Source organism: Maniola hyperantus, chromosome 23, assembly GCF_902806685.2.
Source record: "Maniola hyperantus chromosome 23, iAphHyp1.2, whole genome shotgun sequence".
Taxonomy (NCBI): Eukaryota; Metazoa; Arthropoda; class Insecta; order Lepidoptera; family Nymphalidae; genus Maniola; species Maniola hyperantus.
The window spans coordinates 1,726,222-1,750,677 of NC_048558.1; the positions used below are offsets into that span (position 1 = coordinate 1,726,222).

A 24,456-nucleotide genomic window follows, 5' to 3' on the forward strand; every position below is an offset into this window, starting at 1 on the left:
GTCATGCCAACTTTTATATAGGTATACTAGCTTATGCTCGCGATCGAGCAGCTGCTAATAAAACACATCATAGCTTTTCACATATCATATATTATTTTCATAATTTTTACAGTCTGTACTTCATCTTAAGAATTAAGAATTAATAAATGGAAGCTGTCATTTCCGTATTTAACACTACATTGATTGATACCTACCTATAAGATAAATATAAATTTCTTTAACTGACTTAAAAAGTAAACCAGGCTCAATTTTCAAGGGGAAAGGAATCAAAGCGAATTTCTAAAATAATTGACGCACAATGTAAATTTCTACCGACAAAGTTAATTCCCGCGCATTTCCGCGAATTTTTCATTTGGGCAAGAAATTACTCTTTTACGTGGTGGAGATAAAAGTGCTACGAGTATTTTATGTTTTAGAAATTTGATCTTAATTCCTTTTCAACGTAAATTGTATTCATTGCAAATATTTTACGCAGGAGCAATATGGTGAAAATGCAGCATGCCACAAATGGAAATATCAATTTTGCCGAGACAACATCGAATATGGGCAACACAAACTTGTATCTGATGACCAAATTGAAACAATCCCATTTGCAATGCAAATCCTTCGCCTTCCTTCCTGCCAAAGAGAAATAGGAATTGAGAATCCTCTGAATTCCTATTTCCCTTTCTCCCCAAGTCCACAAGTTTCCCCTGAAATATAATCGTCTAAGAGGGAAAACGTTTGATTCACGAGTCGCCAAGAAAGCTTGTGTTGTGATTTGTGTACTGTGTGGTACGACAGTCTGCCCACGATGCTTGCTATAGTTCGCGACAGTTCGAGATAGCAATTGGGGCATGACTCACCCCGATTGCCATGTCGACCTGTCGCAAACTATAATGGTTTATTTGAAATTATTGTACATCGTGCGCGTGGATTTAGGTGTTTGAAAATCCAGTGGGAACTCTGTGATTTTTTTATTTCATTATTATCAACATACGGGATACGGGTATTTTACGGGATAACAAGTAACCTGTTACTCAAGGTCTTTATACCTACCCATGCAAGAATCACGTCGATCCTTTGCGACGTGATTGAAGGACTAACGAATAAACCAACAAGCTTTCTCATTTATAATATGGTACTTATAGGCAAATGATACGGCTCTGTGGCACGCTGCAATGTTGCATATGTTGCTCTGGCGTAAATGAAGTTTAAGAAACGATATGTACAGTACGCGGCAGAAAATAATGTACATCGGCCTTTATTAGTTAATAAGTATATTAATTATATTAACTAACATAGAATAAGTTTCTTACTAACATACATTATATTATAATATAGTTACTAACATAGATTAAGATGGTTACTAACATAATAATTGTGGGCCTTGATGTCTGTGAAATAAAGATTATTTATTTATTTTATTTTATTTTATAATGACATTTCGGCTTTGTCTCTGTCACTCATACCTATTAAAGTCGATGTACATTACTTTCTGCCGCGTACTGTATATGTATGGCGTTTAGGACATTTTTACCACGAACTAATAACAAAACTGTGTACCTAACCAAACGTCTAAAGCACTGGGCAAAACTAATCGCTTACGCGCATTTTTCTGTGGACTTTTTCCTGCGTTTTGTTTACCTTTTAAGTCAGCAAAGGAAAAATAGAACCTTTTCCACATGAAGTATAAAAAAAATCGGAAAACGAAAGTTGAAAGGACCAAAGCTTGAGTAGTTATACTTCACACATAAAAACACTTCGCACTCTAAACGTGAATCTAAAGTACCTAAGGGTGAAATCTATAGAGCGCACTTTGACTTTGCTCTGACTTAAGCTTCAGTTAAAATGAGACAGATTTATGTCAGCGATATACCGCTGTCTAATTTTAACTTTGTCTTAAGTCTAAGCAAAGTCAAAGTGCGCTCTATAGATCTCAGCCTCAGTCTATAGGTTGTCATATTTGTCACAATTTTTCAAAATATACATATAACATGGCGTTACTTAATATCATACAAGAACAAAACAAATAAAATTAGGGCTAATTTGGTCGCACACATATTGTTTTACACTTGTGTTTCTTAGAGCCAGCGCAACAGACATATATACACCACGTATAAGTCCCGCAAATTGCTATTGCGCTGGAACGATGTCTCATTAAAATCGAAATGACGTCATTCAAAATAAAAATATACCATCAGCTTGAAACTTCAGTCTCATGCTGACGTCACTAAAATGGCGGCCACGCTCATTAGCAATTTGCGGGACTGATAAAGCAGATTTTTTTTATTAGCAGTTTGAACTGTATCAGTACGACAAGGATCTTTTGGCACTTGAATGACATTGACAGGGGGGCGTAGTAGTAGAACAAAGGCTGCCAGCAAATAAAATCTTCCCAATTTGAGAGAATAATATGTTGAAAATGTCAATGTTGAAAATCGAGTAAGTTTTATCTAATTTTAACTGACTGAGTGGAAACAGAAGTAGGAAAGTCGACCCTGTTTCCACAGCGAGAAAGAATAATAAAAACCATTGATAGGGCATGGACTTGCAACTTATAATGTTTACCTGCTACTCAAATACTATATTTGCCTAGTGCTAAATATAGCTATAAGATGCAGACACGTTTATGCTGTATCTATTCTCAGAATATATCGTATATGGAATGGCTCTAATATTTAAAAAAAAAACAGTGAATTTAAGATTTTTTACTTAGCAACGCCACTTTTACGAGTTACGATTTTGGCTACGCGCCACAAGAAAGATCCTTGTCGCACTGTATCTATAAGTCCCGCAAATTGCTAATACGCGTGGCCGCCATTTTAGTGACGTCAGCACTAGAATGCGAACGGACGCGCGATGGTTATGGCTATGATTGGCTAAGATATTTTCGTGCCGTTCAAAAATAAGACATCTGCGCAGGTATATCGGCATATCTTGTAAAAGTGGTACTGCTGTACTGTTATGCCAAGGTAAATAAATTTTAATTTGTTTCGCTATGAAGCAAGACGCGTCGTACCTCAGTGTGCGCTGTGCCTTAAACTAGGCGTCAAGGCATTAATTGCTAAGCATTGTACGACCAGATTAGCACTTATTTTAACTAAAACTAATAAAATATTATAGTCAATTCTGCTGTACACAAATTTAAAACTGAATAATTGAGAAGGCTAAATCTAGTGCTATCCTTCTTCGCAGGGAACAATATGAAAGGGATAGCAATATATTTAGATCTATCATTTTAGTCTCTAATTTAGAGATTTCGCACAACAGAATTACCCACATTATCTTTTATCCTACTTAACTGTACAAAAATACCATTATAACATCACTTTTACAATTTTTAGAAACGCTTAAGCGACGCGTGTTCTTAGTTCTTAACAATTTACTAAGGCTAGATCTAGAGAGCGACCTTCTCAGGTTCTCAGACTTAATTTTCAGTTAAACCGAGACAGATTTATGTCTCTTATACAAATTGGTCTCATTTTAACACTAAGTAGTAGATTTCTGCCTTAAAACAAAATGTGGAGACATAAATCTGTCTTTTTTGTGGAGACATAAATCTGTCTTGTTTTAACTCTATGTTGAGTCTGAACATCGTCAAACTACGCTCTATAGACCCCTGCCATGTAAAAAACGCCATTCAAAGTTTATACATATTATTATTTGGCCTTGAGTACTTATAACCAAGGAACGAACAAAAAATGCTCTATTCAATAAAAAAAATTACAATAAAAACATTATTTGGCTCTAAAATACTTTTTAGCGTAAAATTATGGAAGTACCTTAGGTACCTACTGTATTTATATCGGTATGTATTTATATTGAAACGTGCGGAAGGGTCTAGGAGCTCACTAATTATTATCTCAAAAAATCCCTACCATTATGTGGTACTTGGAAAGGGGTGACGACTTTCAGAAATGAGGAATGCGGGTCTCCACTTAAAGAGGATCCATTGCATAAGCAAATCGGCCATAGAGGTATAAATTAATGGTTATTTTATAACATGTAACAATTGTAGTAATATTAGGTTTTTTTTACTAAAAAATGTTATGACACAGTTTTAAATATACGCTAATTAAAAATAATAATTAATTAACAATAACATTATCATTATCATCTATGTACAAATGTTGCTATGCAATTTCAGCTCACTGTGCACTGAGTAAATTGTTTAACAAAAACAGGCCTTAACGTCTTCGTCATAAGGTTCAATTATTGCATCTTTTAAATACCATAACTTTTATATTTAACAGTTTAAGATGACTGGTGCGACATCGTGACGAGACTGAAAAAGAGAAAAAAAAAGTTGAAAATACAAGACGAAAACCGGTCAAGCGCGAGTCGGACTCACACACGAACGGTTCTGTACCATCGTACAAGAAATAACACTTTTGACTTTATTAATATTCATGGCGGCCATTTTGAATTTTTTAGTAAGTATTTGTTTTTACAGCGGCGATAGAAATACATATTCTGTGAAAATGTCAAGCCTACCTATTACGGTTTACGTAATATAGCCCACTGATAGACAGACGGACGACCGAACGGACAGCGGAGTCTTAGTAATAGGGTCCCATTGACACCCTTCAGGTACGGAAACCTTACAAAATACTGTCATGCATAAACTAATTATAAATATAGTGAAAAAAAGCAATGACATGTCATTTCTTGTTCAAAGAGCTGCATTGTAAAATGGGCCTTAAAGTTTCGATAACTGCAATGTGTCGCTACTAGATGGCATTAACAGTCGCTTCAGTACTGAGTGAACATGCATATCACAAATTTCGTCACTGGCAGCAAGCGTACCCTGGCTTAGCGATCAGAGCGCCGGGCGCGATCCCAGGAGACGCAAGTTCGGATCCTGCCAGTTCCGCAATTGGATATTTGACTCCAATTTTTTTATTACTTTATTATAAACTAGGATAAAAATAATGACGTTAACTGAAAAACGAATTAAATCGATCAAATAACAAAAAAGTTATAGGCATTTAAATATTTCTGATTAGACAGAGATAGCGATATAGCATTTTGACGTCATACCTTACTAATGCTATAGTAGCTTCGTGCGGTTTCATATGAATTTTCGTTATGCGAGAAAGGGATAGAAGACCCTCCCACTCCAAAATTAAAATACCTGTAGCTTTGTAAATCTTTGTTGGAATTTAATATTTTTTCAGCGTACGTCATTATTTTTATCCTAGTTTATAATAAAGTAATAATATTTACCAAAATTAAAAAGTAGGAAAAACCCAATTTTTGATATGTATTTAAAAATTATTCACTCACATCTACATCTCTGGTCGCTACAGGCGCGTGCTCTATATGCGCACGGTGTAGAGCAGACGGCGCTAGAGCGGCGGGCTCAGCAGCGCGCCGAACTGCAGCAGCGCGTCCCGCAGCGCGGGCCCCGCCCCCGCCGCGCCGCACCGCGCGCCGCCCGCCAGCCGCACCAGCGAGGGGTATACGTCTGAGACACACGAAACGAACAAATCACAAAGGAAAGGAAAAAAAGGAAGAGCTTCAATAAGCTCAACCGCAGTGGCGTGCACAGGGTTTGAAGCCAGGGTAGGCACTAGTTAAGTAGGAGCCTGTGCACTGGCAGGTTATAATGAAAAATATGCATTGAGCTATTACAACTGGGGTAAGCAGTGCATTTATGCCTCTATGACCTGCACGCCACTGCTCAACCGGTAAAGGAGTGGACTGAAAACCGAAAGGTCGACGGTTCAAACCCCGCCCGTTACACTATTGTCGTACCTACTTCTAGCACAAGCTTGACGCTTAGTTGGAGAGGAAAGGGGAATATTAGTTATTTAACATGGCTAATATTTTTTTTTAAACAAAAAAAATCTCCACAAAAAAGATTTAATATATGCCCTATGAACCGCTACTAAAAATTCGCGGAATTACAAAAAAAAGCAAACGAGTAATCGTAATAGGCTCGTGATTCCTGCGCTCCGCGTCAAGAAAGCCGGAAAGTCTCGGGTCACGTGACTAAGTGAGCCCGGTAGTATGGATCAGTATGGATGACGAGGGTTACCTATGAGCTTGTGCCACGCAGCGGCGTCCACGCGTTCGGGCGGCGCGCGCTTCATGGCCGCCGCTAGAGCAGCCACGGCGCGCAGCACGAACGATATCTCCGACACTTGGTGCCTGCAACACCAGCAAGCTCATTCATATCTACATGAAATACGTAGCAGACACGTACACCACACACAGAAATATATAATAATAGCTGATGCCCGCGACTTCGTACGCGTGGATTTGGGAATTTAAAATCCCGTGGGAACTATTTGATTTTCCGGGATAAAAAGTAGCCTATGTCACTCTCCAGGTCTTTATCCATACCCATGCAAAAAATCACGTCAATCCGATGCACCGTTGCGACGTGATTGAAGGACAAACCAACAAACCAATAAACCAACAAACCAACAAACAAACACACTTTCGCATTTATAATAAGGGTACTGATATTATCCCACACATTATACTGAATGCAATTAGAAAGCTAGCAAAATTTTTGCGCTATTCTTATAATAACTTAAGCGTCCCGTTCCCACTTGTTCTTTTGCCGGGCCCGGATTTAAATCGGATGTTCCAGTGGCAGAACATTTTATTTGAAGCTGTTCACACTTGTCGGAATGTACACTGCCACTGGAACACCAAGTGATCAATGATTATTTATTTATTTATAAACGATAAACGACAAGTGAGAACGGGGGGGGGGGGGGGGGGGGAAACACAATCCAATACTAATAATAATCAATTGTCTAATGGTTGTAGTTTTAGTGATTTAGTATTTATCAAACCCGCAATGTACAGCATGCAAACTCGGGAGTCAATGCCCCGCCTACGACGAGGCATTGACTCCACGGCATCTGTCTACGCAACGATCGTTGACCTGAGCGTCAGTCAGATGTTTTATTTGCAATACATTGCGAATTTTGAAATACACATTTCTTATTTAACCGATTTAAATTTTCAATTTACACTTGTTATACTATCAGCTATAATATACCTGGGCAGCGGCTCCGCGCTGTCCTCGTCTCTGTTGTACTTGGATATGACTTCTTGGAACCGGTCCAGTAGGGGCATGATCGCTAGCGGGTCATTGTCATCTGGAAAAAGTGGAAATGACTCCATTTCTTCATCAAAAGGTAGTTAGGTTGTGGCGACCTAACTATATGTTTATTAAACTACGTTAGGACGCCTCGTAGCTATACAATAGTTTAACTGTGATAATTTCGCAACAGCAAAATTCCAGGAAAAAAGGCAATAACAACTGCACCTGATACTGTGTGCACGTGCAGAGTGAGAATTCGTGCGTCTTAGCACGCGTTGGGCATTGATCTAACCGTACCCAATTCCCACGCACTTTTTTTGTGACTTTGCCCATGTGAGTTTGTTTCTTAAAGAACACGTTGAAAATATACACAGAACTACAATTTGGTACAAATTATAGTGCTATATTCGGGTAGAAAAATTTTGTCTAAAGAACGTAGATAAAAAAAAACTCTTTTTTACACGGATAAGAGTTCGGATCTGCACTTTTTGTCAAAACAATGTTAGTGTATTTATTGGGGACTAGCTTATGCTGGCGACTTCGTCCGCGTGGACTACACCAATTTTAAACCCCTATAAATTCTTTCTTAGCGGATTTATATTTACAAAAAGTATTTTATATTTATTTTGTAGTGTACAGACGCGTACGAAGCGATTTGCCTCCTCATTTTTAATTCGAACCGCTAGTATATGGAACGCCCTTCCAGTATCAGTTTTCCCTCCGATTTTAATATGGAAACCTTCAAGTCAAGTGTGATTAGGCATCTTCTAGGTAAGCGCGCTCCTTCTTAAGCTGCATCATCATTTGCCAGCAGGTCTGATTGCAGCCATACGCTAGTCTATAAATTATAAAAAAAAACCGGCCAAGTGCGAGTCAGGCTCGCGCAACGAGGGTTCCGTAATTCAGTCGTATTTTTTCGACACTTTGCATGATAACTCAAAAACTAAGATGCATAAAAATAAATAAAAATCAGTTTTAGAATGCACAGGTGAAGACCTTTCATATGATACCCCACTTGACATAGTTATCTTACTTTGAAAATTGAAAATACTATTTATTAGTTTATGACCACAATTTTTTTTGTGTGATGTAACCACAAATTCACGGTTTTCAGGTTTTTTCCCCTAATGCCAGCTATAAGACCCACCTTCCTGCCAAATTTCAAAATTCTAGATCAACGGGAAGTACCCTGTAGGTTTCTTGACAGACAGACGGACAGACAGACAGACAACAAAGTGATCCTATAGGGGTTCCGTTTTTCCTTTTGAGGTACGGAACCCTAAAAAAGATCAATCTCCCACATAAGAATCTACTTACTGTCGCTGCCAGTAAAGGAGTCCACGTCTTCAAGCATGGAGAATTGCAGCAGCGTCTCGAAACATGTCCGCGCGAACTCTTCTCTCTCTTTCAGCTCTTGTTCACTCTCTGTCACAAATGATAACACTAGATGAGCAGGTCGATTCCGGAAAACCTGCATCAATCATTATTACAATCGCAATTGTTGTGATTGGCTGAATTTGTGGAATTCTTGTTGCAACAATGCATTGTAACCAATAGAGAGAGCGTCAACTAATCAGAGGTGATTGCGATCGTCACATTGTAACTGCCATTTTACAGGTCGATTCCGGAGACTATCAAGGCTGTTAAACTACCGCGGATTCCCCTGGGGCAGAGTGAACTAGAGTGAGGGAACTCTCGGTTTGATCCTGAATCGATGACATGACAAATGTTAGGCTATTTTGACGTAAAATCATAGAAAAAAATTAACTACATTAGGGCTACTTGCGTCAAATATAATGTAAATTTAACGCGTTATATAGTTACGTGTGTGCGGCTGGTGGTGGTGCAGCGAGCCGGCGCGCACGAGCGCGAGCAGGCGGCGCGCGTGCTTGGCGGGCGCGCGCGGCACGCCGCGCAGCACCTCGTCGCGCACCACGCCCACCACCTCGCGTGCCACGGCGCTGCCGCCCACCCTGCTCAGACATCATACTGCTATATTTCTATTCTATTGTCCCTGCCCATATTATGAATGCAAAAGTGTGTTTTTGTTGGTTTGTCCTTCAATCACGTCGCAACGGAGCAAACAATGATGATGATGACGACATGATTTTTGTATGGGTATCATTGAAGACCTGGAGAGTGACATAGGCTACTTTTTATTCCAGAAAATCAAGTTTCCACGGGATTTTTAAGAACTAAATCCACGCGAACAAAGTCGCGGCCATCAGCTAGTGTAACATTGTGGCTAATTCCTTTGTACACAATCTCTAAACTAAACTAAAATATCACGTCTAAATCTATTGCTATCCCTTTCATAATGTTGCTTGCGGAAAAGGAAAGCACTAGATTTAGACCTGTTAATTTAGTTTAATTTAGAGATTGGGGCCGATTCTCTTGTACACAATCTCTAAACTAAACTAAATTAACAGGTCTAAATCTAGTGCTATCCTTTTCCGCAAGCAACATCATGTAAGGGACAGCAATATATTTAGAGGTGTCATTTTAGTTAAGTTTAGAGATTGTGTACAAGAGAATCGGCCCCAATGTGTACTAGAGAATCGGCCCCATTGTTTAATATGTGTTGGATCAACAAATAAAACAAATTTTATTCTATAAATGACTATGATACTTCATCATCATCATCATGATCAACCCATCACCGGCTCACTACAGAGCACGGGTCTCCTCTCAGAGTGAAAAGGGTTTTGGCCATGCCACGCTGGCATTAGTATTTAGTTGGTAGACTTCACACATCTTCGAGAACATTATGGAGAACTCTCAGGCATGCAGATTCCCCACGATGTATTCCTTCACCGTTAAAGCAAGTGATATTTAATTACTTAAAACGCACATAACTCCGATTAGAAGGTGGACGTAAAGGAAGGGGTATCAACTTACGGTGGCTCAAACATGAAAGTCTCCAGCACAGTCGGCAGTAATTCCCAAAACTCGCTGTACTCGTCCGGGCTCTCTCTCGCTAAGGGCAACCCGGTCGCTAGCACCTGAGAACATTATCTAATTCAATTAGTTTCTTACCAAGAAATAACTTGAGTACTTATCTCTCTCCGTTGGCGTTTATGTTGGAAATAGTTTGGACCAACTTGAAGCTCCAACGAAAAGAGATACTGTACTAAAGCTAGAAATAATGAAGTTGTTATTATTATAAATAGTGGCGGACATCAGCTTATAATTATCACCACTATATCTTACAAATCCAACATCTGACTATCAAAAAGAGTAATTTATTACCTATTTTGAATAAATCATTTGACTTTGACTAACTAGATAAAAACTAAAACTACTAGTCTGTCAGGTTTTAGTCAAAAAAAAAACCTTAAAATTTCCATTACAAAGACGGCAAGTTTATGTTTTAATTACATTACATTATAATAAACTAGCCGGCAGGAAATATTGTACATCGACCTATAGAAAGAGGTGTCCGGCTCTAGTAGAGCGTTGTCTCTGTCACTCTCTATCTCACTCTATCTTTGTGACGTTTGGTCTCAGCGACAGAGACAACGCTCTACGAAAAAGGTCGATGTACAATATTTTCTGCCGTGTACTCTATGTTGATAGACTATTAGCCCAAAACCCTTCTCATTCTGAGAGGAGATTGCTCTATAGTGAGCCGGCGTTTGGGTTGAATAGAATAGAATAGAATGTTTTTTTATTCATGTAAACTTTTTAAAAGTGCTTATGAATAGTCAGGTTTAATTTACCACTGGTTCGGAATGCCGTTCCTACCGAGAAGAACCAGCAAGAAACTCGGCGGTTGATCATGATGATGAGGATGACAACAAAAATTCTGTCTCACCTGGAGCAGCAGCGAGGCGATCTGTGTGGGCTCGTCGGGCTGCTCCCTCTCCCGGTCGCTGTTCCGGCGCCGTTTGTCCGGCGAACACTTCTTCACCGCTTCGTGAAGCGCCTGCAAATACGGTACTTTACACCAAGCGAGAAATTGTCTAAAAATGTATAGAAAATATAGATTTAGCAATAAGCAATCGAAAATGTTCATTTCAGTTTATAAGTTATAAAATTCATTTTAAAGATTTCACTTTCTTTATCTGTTCTACAAATATTATGCTAGCCTGGCAATTAACACGACGGATACGGCGTAGCCGCCATGTTAATTCGGTCTGTGACGTCACATGGATTGAAATTGTAATGTATTTCACTGTAGTCACAGTTACAGGTCGTAAGGTAAGTGCGAGCGAAACAGACAGATAACTCGACGACTCAGTTTGAAATGCGTCTACTATAAGAAAACACCGTCACTTACCAATCCGTGTGACGTCATGACAGCTCATGAACCTAAAAAGTTTGGCGGGTAGCGTTTTCGCGGCGAAATTTGAAATGCAATTTTTTTGTAAATTTTTTGGTAAGTAGGTACTTTATTATCACTTTAGGATCAAATTAAGACACTTTTCAAAAAAGGGTAAAATACCCTATTACGAAGTGACATCAAAGAATATTACCAAGAGGGCCTCAGATGGAAGCGGGCTAACCTGGAAGGGGTATGGCAGTTTTTATTAAAACCATACATACCCCCTTTGACCAGAGAAGAAATTTAGAAATTATAAAATTCTAAGCTCCTGCCGGGAATCGACCGTACCAGGGACCTCAAACTAATAAGAACACAGCGCTTACTTACTACCGCACCAGGGAGGTCGTCATATGAATGAATATGAAGAAGATTTACCTGAATCAGGCTGGGCAGCTGGTGCGCGCTGGGCGCGGGCGCGGCGCGGTACAGCGCGGCGGCGGCGGCGAGGCAGCGCGCCGCGGAGGCCGGCTGTTCTTTGGCTACGCCCGCTAGCGCCGTCAGTGCTGCGAACATCGCTGGCAGCAGCTCGTGACGACTTAGTGCCTCCTGGTTTAGTAATTAAGTGATTAGAGCAGCTCATTGGCACCGATTCTGAGCACAACCTAATTTTAGAGTATTCGCATCCTCTTAAGACTTACTAATGTAATATGAAAAGGACAGACGCAGTTTGACAGTTTTAAATTTAATTTTTACATGTAAAACCCGTGATTTCAGCGCACAGTCGCGAGCCTACTGTTTAAATTTGTAGCGTGCACTAAATTTTTTTTTTATCTTTATTTTTAGGGACTTTAGCCCGACACGGACATTTAAAGTCTTTAAATGTAAAGTTCATTTTCTGTCCCTTTTTAGCATTGTTAAAAAGAAAAGGATGCAGATACTATACTATACTCTTTCCAACGGTCGGTATACAATATTTTCTGCCGGCTGCTGTAAAGTGATTAGGTCATTAAGTGATTAGGTCATTAAGTGATTAGGTCATTAAATGATTAGGTTATTAAGTGATTAGGTCATTAATTGATTAGGTCATCAAGTGATTAGGACATTAAGTGATTAGGTCATTAAGTGATTGGGTCATTAAGTGATTGGGTCATTAAGTGATTAGGCCTATAAGTGATTAGGCCATTAAGTGATTAGGTGTTGAACTGAGTAGGTCACCTTGTGCACAGTGTCGAGGCAATGCAGCGCGTGCAGGCTGACGGGCGCGCCGCCGCCGATGCCGTCGATGGCGGAGGTCGAGGGCTCTACGCTGCACACGCGGGACAGACACACGCCCAGCTTTTGTACATCTGCTGCTGTGAACCTGGTGAGAACATACAACTACACCACTAGCACTTTTATAAGTCGCATCGGCAAAATTCATCAGACAGAAAAACACTAAGGGCCCTTCACAAAACTTGCGGAGTGAAGTCGCATCGCGAGAACAACATCACACCTCAGTGGATTCCCATGAATATTCCCACGATACGTTGTGCATTGTCGTCGATTTTCACGATGCGACATCGAAATACAGTCCTTATTGCTTGACGTTAAGAATTTTAGCACACCAAAGCCTCGTGTTATCTCGCTCATAATTCGCGCGTACAAAATATGGCGCGTAGGAAATAACCAATAGCAAACGGAGGCGCGCTGTGATTGGCTAAGATTTTTTCACGACATTCAAAAAATGTAAGATTTCTGTAAAGATACATCGGCGTAACTTATAAAAGTGTTAGTATTGTATCCATATTATAAATGCGAAAGTGTGCTTATCCTCCAATCACGAGGCAACGGCGCAACGGATCGACTTAATTTTTTGCATGGATATAGTTAAAGACCTGGAGAGAGCCATAGGGTACCTATTTTTCCCGGAAAATCAAAGAGATCATTATAATACTTGTACATACGTGGGGCGGATGTGCTGGAAGATGAGCGGGAATATCTGCACGAGCGTAGTGAGGAAGTTGAGCGACGGCGCGTACGCCTCCACCGGCTTGCCGTCCTCCGGCGCTGCAAGCATTACGGTTGCTGTTACAGGTAGATCGTTTCACAGGTAGCATGTGAAAAATCATATTAAAATCTTTTTCATTTTTTTGTAACACTTGCTTTTTTAGCCAATAAAAAAATCACGAAGTCAAATTTCACAAAGTTTGAAAATTATTATATTTAATCCCGCTTTTTTCGAGTGAGCACGGTTATCAATCCGACGCAAGACGCAAAAGAGCGCGCGAGCGAGAACACTCATCGCTGCGTGTTGTTACCGGGCGCGTTGTGGGGCAACCCCTCAGCGATGGTGGTCCAGGCGGCCCAGGCGGCGGGCCACACGCGGCGCGGGGCTTCGCCCTCTGCGCGCCCCGCGGCTGACACCACCTCCTGGAACGACTTGAGGGCTGCCACCGACACCTGCAACCATTCCATTAATGACCTGCAAGCTCATAAGAGGTCCTTAATAAATGCTAAAAATGCGTAAAATTAAATTCATCACCAACCTATCGCCGGCTCACTACTGAGAAGTGAGAATAGATTTCCTTCCAGAATGAGAAGGGTTTAGCCATAGTCCACCACGCTGACCAAGTGCCGATTGAGACCCCCTTGAAAACATTATGGAGAACCCTCAGGCATGCAGGTTAACTCCGAAAAGTTGGTGCAGTCCCGGTTCGAACCCCCGATCTCCCGAAAAGGAGGCGGATGTCTTAACCACTAGGCTATCATTATTTTTGAAATAAGACTCAGCAGTACAAAAGTGGGATTGAAATCTTTCTTTTACTCTGACCACACTGGTGGACTGAATGGTACCTCGTGACTCCGACGCAGAGCGAAGTCGGTGATGTAGTCGAGCAGCGCCGTCCAGGACCTGTTGAAGTCGCCCACCGTGGTCAGCAGCTGGAACCGCGAGTGGAACACCCTCGACACTCCGGATAACGTCAACACCTGGAAGCACACAAGATACAGGGTGTAGGTAGATAGATAGATAGATAGATAGAAATACTTTATTGCACACAAAAAATATTACATAACTATTACAGAAACTAAAACTAAAAAATAATTGTATGCAAAGGCGGCCTTATTGCTCACAGCAATCTCTACCAGGCAACCTTTGGTGAAAGGAGAAACTAGGTGTGTTGGATAGTACTTCCACGCAATACAGAAAAATGAAGTAGTATAATATATAGGTATTTTTTTTCAAAGGATATTAGCCATGCTAATCATGAATAATATTCCCGTTTCCCCTCCAACTAAGCGTAAAGCTTGTGCTAGGAGTAGGTACGACAATAGTGCAACGGGTGGGGTTTGAACTGCCGACCTTTCGGATTTCAGTCCACGCCTTAACCGTTGAGCTATTGAGGCTCTAATTACAACGCTAACAAGAATTTAACGCTATTATTATACTATCTAAACACAATCCAATACCAATAATCATTTGTGGTTGCAGTATTAGTTTTACTTCTAGTTATAGTAATTTATTTTTGAATAAATAAATGAAAAAAAATTCAGATATTTCATCCATAAAGTGTTAGCAACAGTAGACCTAATCTCAATATAGAAAAGGAAAAGGTGACTGACTAACTGATCTATCAACGCACAGCTCAAACTACTGGACGGATCGAGCTGTTAACGATTTTTGAAAATTAAAGGGATAAAATAAGGGTTTGAAATTTATGTACTCCACGCGGACGAAGTTGCGAGCATAAGCTAGTTTGCTTGTATATTTGTGAATGGGCGATAGCAAGAGGTCATCGGATCAGTAATTTCCAAGATATGATAAAAAAACAGTGCAATTCGCGACGCGTACGGTCGTATTTTTAGTATTTTTACTGCCCTTTCGTTGGCTGGTTTAAATTTCAATTCAAAAACTAGAAATTTCAGCTTCACTCTATCATTCCCAGCTAAATACGTGAGGAGGTAATGTTGTCACTTTATGATACTTGGTGTTTGCTTGTAAGCATGGTCATACGAGTACGAGACTGTAAGAGTTACTGGGAGCTAATTTCAAGTGTATTTCCATTAACAGAAGCATAGACTTCTATTTGATGGACAGAAGTGTATTCTTGCAAAAGTTCACCAATCTACGAGCAGCTTCTTCACCATTAATTATTCTAGTGATAATATTTAAGTCAATTTAAGTATCACCTTATGTGGATGGCGATAGCAAAAGGTCTTTAGGTCTTTTGTTTTCAAGATATTACATAAACCAGTGCAATTCACGATGCGTACGGTCATATTTTTCATTGCTTTTTCGATGGCTGATTTAGATTTAAATTCCAAGACAAGAAATTTCAGCGTCGAACTTTTACATCACGCCCTGCAAGACGTAAAGGGAGATGTTATGTTATCACCTTATGTTATCTGGTCTTTGCTAGTAAGTATGGCATACGAGAGTTTGGGAGCTACCCGGGAGCAAGTTTCAAAGGTATTTCTATTAACGGAGAACAGAAGTGAATTTGTGGAACAGTTTAGGAACCTACAAACAGCGGTGCTCGTGAATGGAGGTGTGAATGTAACATCGCAGAATTTCCTTTTTTATGACGAAGATTTACATTTATATTCGTACAGTATAAGAAGACTAGAAAGAGATTTTAGTTTTGTTACTCGGAGTTTTAACTTTAAAAAACCTGCAGAAGCGGCAATTCAAGCGTTTACAACCTTGGAGCAATGTGGTATGGCGCGTTGGTTTTTAATAAAGTTTACAGATTTCGTAGATGCATCGATGATTATGTACAATTGTTTAACGTTTAAAGCCAAGTGGTTTAAACCATTCGAGAAATCTGAAGAGAAATTGTATATGAAAACACGGCTCCGTTCCTCAAATTTTGAGTCATTGCACGCGTCCGTCACTGAACTGCCCTATGATGGTGGCAAGCACTGCATGCTTCTTATAAGACCTCATAACCGATATGGCCTTAAACAAGTGTTCAGAAATCTCAGAGAAGAATCATTGAAGAACATTTTCAGTAAACTTCAAAGTGATGCCGACGAGTTGGGATTGAAAGAAGTCGAAGAAGAGTTACCGCAGGGTGAGATCAATTCACATGTTATTTTGAACAAACCATTAATTAATATGGGACTTTCAGACGTGTTCGATCAGAATTCATCCAATTTCGACGAGTTTGCTGAAGACAAAATGTATATTCATGAAATAGCGCAAAGAGTGTCCGTCACGTTTGAACAATATCAAACGATAGTACAGGCGACTACACCATCGTTTGAAATGAAAAAACGTATTCCGTCTAAAACAATTGCAGTTGAAGACCCGTTTATTTTCTTAATAATGGAAACATCTACGGCTACTGTACTATTTAGTGGATCTTATTCTACAAAAGACATATATAATTCGACTGGCTGAGTTGCCACACCTTAGCGTATGCAAATATTTATAAAGCACTAGTTTTCTAGTTTTAGTTGGTGCCGTCGAATAGCGACCGTTCAGTATAGTTACATTAAGAAAGAAGAATTAAGTACATAAATTATGTTCCGGCAGTATTAGGAGACTAGAAAACGATTTCCTTTTTCTAATCTCCTTATACTATCTGATATGAATTTTCATTCTTCTCAGAAGAGTTCAAACGACATCACGAAAAACAAGTGTTCAGAAATCTTAGAGAAGAGTCCTTGGGGCACCTCCTCGCTAAGCTGCAAAGTTGTCGGCTTCACTTTGCAGTTTAGCGAGGATGTACTTCTTTGACATTTCGACGAAGTCGATTTGGATTGAAGAAATCGAGAAATTGGATGTTGAAATGAACATGTTATTTAGATCAAACCGTTTCTTGTTAAATCTTTTATTTTAATTTTGTTATTAATAATACTACTTATATTTAAAAATGTGGTCATATTTTCATATTGTATTGCATTTTTCATATTGCGGTGCATGTGGTCATATTTATTTTTTGTATTTTTATTGATTAGTTGGATTTGTATTTTTTGTATTTATTTATTTATTTATTAAAGAAGAATATTTGCAGGTTACAACAAGTTTGGTGCATTCATAAACTTTAAATAAGTTTTTCCGTACACCAGTACGATGATTTAGATTTTAATAAGATGGAACCTTCGGTGCACGAGTCTGACTCACAACTGGCCGGTTTACGAAGCAGATCTACATAAATTATGTTCCGGCAGTATAAAGAGTAAAAAATGTTTTATACCATTTTCTTATGAATACTATAGTACTTTATGGCACAGCACAACATTTTGTCGAGACCGACAAAAGTCAGTGTGGTATATGTAGTCGGTGACGGTGTCATCATCATCATCATCATCAACCGATAGACGTCCACTGCTGGACATAGGTCTCTTGTAGGGACTTCCACACGCCACGGTCTTGCGCCGCCTGCATCCAGCGGCTTCATGTGACTCGTCTGATGTCGTCCGTCTACCTAGTGGGGGGTATTCCAACACTACGTCTTCCGGTGTGAGGTCGCCATTCCAGCACCTTGAGACCCCAACGTCTATCGGTTGTACGAACTATGTGCCCTGCCCATTGCTTTCAGCTTCGCAACCCGTTGAGCTATGTCGGTTACTCTAGTTCTCCTACGGATCTCCACGGTGACGGAGAATGACGTTGTGAACGGTATAAATACCTGTGTCTCGGCCCACTGCTTCTGCGCGGTGTTGCGCGTGTGGTGTATGAGGATATGCTCTCCGGTGTCCACCTTCTCCGAGCTGGCGATGTTCGACTGCTTTTGTACCTGGTGACAGTGATTATTATGTGTAATCAGCACGTAAGAAATAAAATTGGTATAACTCCCGCAAATTGCTATTGCGATGGAACTGTCTCATTAACATAGAAATTACGTCATTTTGACGTCTGCCGAAATAAAAACATACCATCAGCTTGAAACTTCAGTCTAGTGCTTACGTCACTAAAATGGCCGCCACGCGCATTAGCAATTTACGGGACTTATAGCTACAGAGATAAAAAGAACAGAATATAATAGAATAGATTTTTATTCAAGTAAACTTTTACAAGTGCTTTTGAATCGTCAACTAGTTTAATTTACCACTGGTTCGGAATGCCGTTCCTACCGAGAAGAACCAGCAAGAAACTCGGCGGTTGCTCGGGGCTTGCAGAGGAAAGAAAATAATATGTGGCGATCACAATTACAAGCAGATGGCGCTCCTTACTCGTATGAGGAAAATCGATCAGCAATGATTGGGAAGTGAAAAACCTCCAAAAAGGCATGTTACAAAATTGACAAGTCCGCAGAGAGCAATATGAAAGGGTTCAGAGACAACGTTCACTGTTCTGTGGTAGAATGTGAGCCTCAATAGCTCAACGGGTAAAAGGAGTGGACTGAAAACCTAATGGTCGACGGTTCAAACCCCGCCCGTTGCACTATTGTCGTACCTACTCCTAGCACAAGCTTGACGCTTAGTTGGAGAGGAAAGGGGAATATTAGTCATTTAACATGGCTAATATTCTTTTATAAAAAAAAAAAAAAAAATGGTGTATGGTGGTGAATGTGCAACATTACCTGATCCAGCATAGGGAACAGAACGGCCAGCAGCGCCCTCCAAGCGGGCTTGCTGAGCAGAGTGCCGTGCGCGCCGATGCAGCTGAACAGCGTCTGACTAGCCGCGCGGCGCACCGGCGCGCGCGGCTCCGTGCATAGCTCACCTGGCAAATTGATTACCATTAAGGCGAAATGTGGACAACCGGTGGACAGTGAGAGTAACGAGCTGGCCAGGACCAAAAGGCACACGTAGTAGAGGAAGGCCGCATTATCGTTGGGACGACGACATCAAAAAAGTGGCGAGACAAAACTGGATGCTCAAAGCTAAAGACAGGGTAAAGTGGGTTTCTCTGGAGAAGGCCTTGACCTGAAAAGGGTTCTCCATAAAAATAAGCATAGTACTAAATTTAAATTATTATTTTATGTTAACGTCTAGTATTTTAAGTTTTATTTAATTAATCCCATAATATTATTGTAAAGAGAAGAAATAAAAGGCTTTTTTATTTCTATTTTATTTATTTTAAGGCGAAATGTGTCCCAAAAGCGGTGTTGAGACACACTTCGGATGTTCAAAGAATCCAGTTTTGGCCTCAAAACTACAAAATTGTTTATTTATTTTTTAATGTTATAAAAATTTAAGATATGCTTTAGTGAATTATTACGAGACCCAAAACACAATTGGGCATTGGCACAATTAATTGGCTCGATACAAAAAAAATCGCGAAGTTTCCCCAAAATACGCATTTTTTACACGATCGTCAGGAGAAAAACCAAATTTATTCGATTGATATAAAACCAATAAGTTTTAAACATAAGAACAGAGACTCGCGCTATCTCGCTCATAATTCGGGCGTACAAAACATGGCGGCAACATCAACAACCAACCAATTAAATCTGGTATGTCTGTATACCACAGATATACCAGATATGTAACTAGCGTGGCCCCCTCAGTCCCTCTCGCTCAAGCAGAGGTACTTACCTGTGAAATGTTATTCCGTCTATTTTACGTTCGCTTCAGCTATTGTAGCCTAGTATACTGCAACCCACCATTACACAATAACTTCAAAAACAAAAAACAATAAAACGAATCAATTATTTATTTACAATACCTGAGTCAACATAACCTCACCTCACGTTGTTTGCCAAAATCTCACGTACAAATACATTTTGGCAAACAAAAAAAAGTGGCCACGGTGATAGGGACAAAACATAATTATTTTGTCACGTTCTAACAAGAGCTTAAATGCATTTAGCTATCTCGCTCTAACAGTAAGTGTCACAATAGGGATACTTCTGAAGGTATTTATTCTGAGCCAATAACGGACGGACGCATGCTGTGATTGGCTGAGATATTTTCGCGCCATTGGAAGCAGTAAACAGCACTCACTGAGCCGTATGTAGAGGCACATCCACAGGCGGTCGAGTGGCGGCAAGTCTGGTTGCGCGTCCGGCAGCGACACCGCCTCGCTGCTCAGCGCCGCCGACAGCTTGTCCCGATTGTGGTACAGGTAGTCCGAGATGTTCCACTGGTAACAAACATTATCGATAGATTTCTAAATATATAAAAGGAAAAGGTTATAATGGATAAGGAAGATTTCATACGATTTGTGACATTTGTTAAGTATAAAATGTATATCGCGATACCCGAGTTCGATCCCGACGAAATCATATTAGACTCTAATTAATATTTTGTAATTTGTTCTATAAAATAGTGAAGTTTGAAGGTCACGGTCGGCCATTACGATTGACGACATTACCGATCAGCTGTACAACGCAACAAGACGTTCTGTGTACCTACGGAAATAATGCGTGTGTGACGCAATAATTGTGTTAGTTTTGGATATTTTACGATTTATAGAAACCTTTATTAATTTGCGATTAGCAAATAATGTATCTGCATCAAATTCCAGAAGGGGTGAGTTGCACAGTTATTAATATCAGGTTAGGCAAGCTCAAACTACTGGACGGATCGGGCTGAAATTCGGCATGCAGATAGCTATTATGACGTAGGCATCCGCTAAGAATATTATATAAAATATCTCAACAGCTATCATCACGTATTTAGTCGACGTTAGTCCGACTAGTTTCGAACCCATCCTTGACAAAGGACCTTGGATGGGTTCGAAACTACCCGTCTAGACCCTAACAATTTCAAAAAATTCCCATTGAGTAACACTGTTACTCAACGGGAATGTTTTGAAATTGTTGGCACCTTGTGTCACAGTGTTACTCACGGGGCCGGGGTGTGACTCAACGGGAATAACCCAACTAGTCGGGCTAACGTCGATTAAATACGTGAGTATAGCTGTTGAGAGATATTTTATATAATCGAAATCACTCACGATAGTTTAAACGCTAAAATCGATGGATTTATTTATTTATTCAGATACAAGTTAGCCATTGACTGCAATCTCATCTAGTGGTGAGTGATAATATTGTTGAAATTTTTCATGGGTATCGGTTAGTTGATGAGTTGATATCTCGATCCAGGATTTATTGGCATATGTTTTTTATTACACTTTCAATAAAAACTGAAGTGGAATTCTGAGTAGAATCATTGGCATCAACATGATGCCGCGTGTTGCGTATATACATAATTTAACCCAGTAAATTACGAATGTGACAATTTTCAAAACAAGTCGATTATTTCTTTAAAATACTCGAGTCAACATAACCCCACTTTACGTTGTTTGTCAAGATCTCACGTACAAAATACATCTTGACAAACAAAAAAATGCCACGGTGATGAGGACAAAAAATGATAATTTTGTCACGTTCTAATAAGAGCTTAGCGCATTTAGCTATCTCGCTCCAACAGTAATTTCACAATAGGGCTACTTCTACGGGTATTTGTTCTGAGGATATCGCAATGCAGGAGCACTGACACCGTCAATAAATGTTTGGCATTGTAGTGCTACTGGTAGTAGAGTCCGCTCACCATAAGGCCCACGGCCGTGAGACTGATGTTGAGCTCCTTGGTCTGCCTGGCGAAGGCGGCCGCAGCAGCCAACACGCGGCGCAAGCACCGCGGCCCCGCACAGCCCAGCAGGTCCCCTGCCACCAGCTGCGCACATTGGAATGCCGATCGCACCAATTGTTCACTGAAAATTCATTTATGATGAGTTGATTAAATTGAAATTAGACCAATTATGAATGTACAATTGTAATTTTTTTTAATTTTGGAAAATTTTATTGAAGTCGGTTTCAAGGTTTCTGGGGCGGGGGGTTGGGGGGGGGGGGGTGTTGGGGAGAGGGGGGCTGCTTACTTAGACCTAACGTTTACGAAGCCCTACGTAGATTGCAAATGAGTAAACTGTAATAATGAAATCTCCAAGATGGCGGACTTTAGGATACTGAGTATACTGATACGGAAAACGCAGCGTTGGAAGACCTCTATTAGGTGGACGGACGACATCAGACGAGTCGCAGGGAGCCGCTGGATGGCGGCGGCGCAAGACCGTGGCGTGTGGAAGTCCCTACAAGAGACCTATGTCCAGCACTGGACGTCTACCGGTTGATGATGATGTGTTACCTGTGATGATCGCTGATAGCGGAGATGATCTCCATCATCAGAGGCCAGGCTGCGCCCAGCTGGTCGCCTCGCGAGTGCAGCAGGCGCGCGGCACACTCCAGTTGCCTCGCGCGCACGTCGCAATGCCTCACTGCGCACAGCTCTGCTAATGGCTCTAGTACTAGACGCTCTCGAGCCTATACCAAAGAAATAGCATTCAAACCAGCGGGAGTAACAATTGGCGCCAGATAAAAAGGTCTCTAACATTGGTTGGATGAATTAAAAGATCTAATCTTTAAATATTTTTGGATAATTTTACTTTTCGATCTTTCTCCGGCTTCTTGGACGTGTGCCGAAATCAACTCTTACTGGTGATCTAAGTTGCATGCGAGCCATTTCGTGGCTATGTACATGAATTTCTTTAGTAGGATTTAGAAATTTTTCAACTTGGAACGAAGAAGTTCAATCTAGTCGCACGTGTAAGTCATAATAAAGCAAATAATTTACAACCAGTATTTAACATTAGAAGATCACTTAATTAGAGGATCGGTTAACTTGACCACATCAAATATCAGCAGATTTTCAAGGAAGTATTAAATATTTGGCTACAAAATGACCAATATTCCTTCTCCTATGAGAAAAATCAAGCTTAAGTCCCGCATTTACAAGATACACCCTATAATAGTTGGTCTTACATAAGGTGATTTAGTGTCGGAGGGACATACCTCAGTGACGAGAGCCGGGTTGTTGTGGTGGTACTGGAAGGCCGCTTGAACCAAATATGTGATGGCCTCCACGCCCCATTCCCGCATACGAATGTGCGGGTGCTGACACACCTGGTTAAACGATAGAGCAATTCAAATGGGGATCCCAACCACTTACAACTTTGAACTGATCAAAGTAGATCTCACCTCAAGCAAATGATTGGTAATGGGGCGCCACATAACTTCTATCCTGTGCATATTCGCCAGTCCTGTCTCCAGAAGTTTGGCCACGGCGAACAGCGATGGCTCCTGAAAATCGTCTTAGTGTAAACAAAATTAAGAGCCTCAATAGCTCAACCGGTAAAGGAGTGGACTGAAAACCGAAAGGTCGCCGGTTTAAACCCCGCCCGTTGCACTATTGTCGTACCTACTTCTAGCACAAGCTTGACGCTTAGTTGGAGAGGAAAGGGGAATATTAGTTATTTAACATGGCTAATATTCTTTAAAAAAAATCGTTTATACGGTAAACATTGAACTACTTACTTTGACAAAACATTTGTACGTCAGGGTTTCCTGACTGGATATGTTGGCTTAGCTCTTTATTGTAAACACCTTGTCTTCCCATATTCATACAAAAAAACTATTTCATTTCATTTACAGTACGCGGCCGAAAGTAATGTACATCGACCTTTAGAAGGAGATAGCAGATTTGTTGATTGCTGTCCGTCGTTGAGACCGTCATATAGGTATGAGTGACAGAGACAACGCTCTACAAATCTGAAATGTCATTCTAAAGGCCGATGTACATTACTTTCGGCTGCGTACTGTTCTTTTTATCCATCCATACTCCATACTAGTATTATAAATGCGAAAGTGTGTGTGACAAAATTTGGTATAGCGATAGCTTGCATTTCGGGGAAGGACATAGGCTACTTTTTATCCCCGAAAATCAAAGAGTTCCCACGGGATTTTTAAAAACCTAAACCAGAAGACGAAGATCTAGTTTTAAATAATAAAATAATCACGCCATCTGTCACCAATCTGATAGGTTTGGGAAAGAAGCGGCGATGCAGCGCTCTCTTTTACTCACTCTATTAGAATAAGCCAGCTCCATAGCCTCATTGGACAGCTTGCACAGCGCATCTATGAGATGATGTAGCGCCTCGTCATCCAAATTCTTTGACGCCTCGAACACTCGCGACAACATGGCCGACAGCGCTGAAAGAGATAGAAATATAGCGCTCTCTTTTTTATTGTGAAAGCTGATTGGTAGATTTATAATCAGCAGCGCTATATTGGTGCTCAATTGGCTGCCGAATGCCATGCTCATTCTCAAGCATCGAAAGTGTACCAGATTGCCATCAGAAGCGTCAGAGGATCTTATTTGACCCTTTGTCTTGCCATTTGATATTATAAAAGAAATATTACCAAAACTTCGATTTCAT

General features: G+C 40.4%; 3 protein-coding genes across 6 annotated transcripts in view; 1 reads left to right on the top strand and 2 right to left on the bottom strand.

Moving 5' to 3' along the window:
- Nucleotides 1-3,719, bottom strand: part of LOC117993323 (uncharacterized) — a 46,744-nt gene extending 43,025 nt beyond the window's left edge. The window contains exon 1 of the mRNA XM_069506586.1: nucleotides 3,710-3,719. The gene's annotated coding sequence lies outside the window, so the exon portion shown is untranslated. The remainder of the gene's footprint in view (nucleotides 1-3,709) is intronic.
- Nucleotides 3,710-24,456, bottom strand: part of mon2 (Mon2 homolog, regulator of endosome-to-Golgi trafficking) — a 43,468-nt gene continuing 22,721 nt past the window's right edge. For all 4 annotated transcript variants that reach the window (XM_034980929.2, XM_069506457.1, XM_069506459.1 and 1 more), the window contains 21 exons: nucleotides 24,102-24,229; nucleotides 23,219-23,320; nucleotides 23,033-23,143; nucleotides 22,329-22,504; nucleotides 21,735-21,897; nucleotides 20,184-20,322; nucleotides 18,818-18,960; nucleotides 17,924-18,031; nucleotides 14,142-14,276; nucleotides 13,607-13,748; nucleotides 13,253-13,355; nucleotides 12,525-12,669; nucleotides 11,745-11,915; nucleotides 10,860-10,970; nucleotides 9,944-10,047; nucleotides 8,870-9,018; nucleotides 8,363-8,470; nucleotides 7,001-7,100; nucleotides 6,023-6,135; nucleotides 5,269-5,449; nucleotides 3,710-4,267 (listed from right to left, as the gene is read on the bottom strand). In XM_034980929.2, the coding sequence (XP_034836820.1) occupies nucleotides 5,331-5,449; nucleotides 6,023-6,135; nucleotides 7,001-7,100; nucleotides 8,363-8,470; nucleotides 8,870-9,018; nucleotides 9,944-10,047; nucleotides 10,860-10,970; nucleotides 11,745-11,915; nucleotides 12,525-12,669; nucleotides 13,253-13,355; nucleotides 13,607-13,748; nucleotides 14,142-14,276; nucleotides 17,924-18,031; nucleotides 18,818-18,960; nucleotides 20,184-20,322; nucleotides 21,735-21,897; nucleotides 22,329-22,504; nucleotides 23,033-23,143; nucleotides 23,219-23,320; nucleotides 24,102-24,229 (2,570 nt within the window). In that variant the 3' untranslated portion in view covers nucleotides 3,710-4,267; nucleotides 5,269-5,330. The remainder of the gene's footprint in view (nucleotides 4,268-5,268; nucleotides 5,450-6,022; nucleotides 6,136-7,000; nucleotides 7,101-8,362; nucleotides 8,471-8,869; nucleotides 9,019-9,943; nucleotides 10,048-10,859; nucleotides 10,971-11,744; nucleotides 11,916-12,524; nucleotides 12,670-13,252; nucleotides 13,356-13,606; nucleotides 13,749-14,141; nucleotides 14,277-17,923; nucleotides 18,032-18,817; nucleotides 18,961-20,183; nucleotides 20,323-21,734; nucleotides 21,898-22,328; nucleotides 22,505-23,032; nucleotides 23,144-23,218; nucleotides 23,321-24,101; nucleotides 24,230-24,456) is intronic.
- LOC138403953 (serine protease inhibitor 77Ba-like) lies at nucleotides 15,572-16,689 on the top strand. The gene has a single exon (XM_069506324.1). It carries the CDS (start codon nucleotides 15,586-15,588, stop codon nucleotides 16,687-16,689), a length of 1,104 nt encoding a protein of 367 aa, XP_069362425.1. The 5' UTR covers nucleotides 15,572-15,585.

Coding starts and splice junctions, on each gene's coding strand:
- LOC138403953 (XM_069506324.1), top strand. CDS start 15,586: ATGGCTGATTTAGATTTAAATTCCAAGACAAGAAATTTCAGCGTCGAA.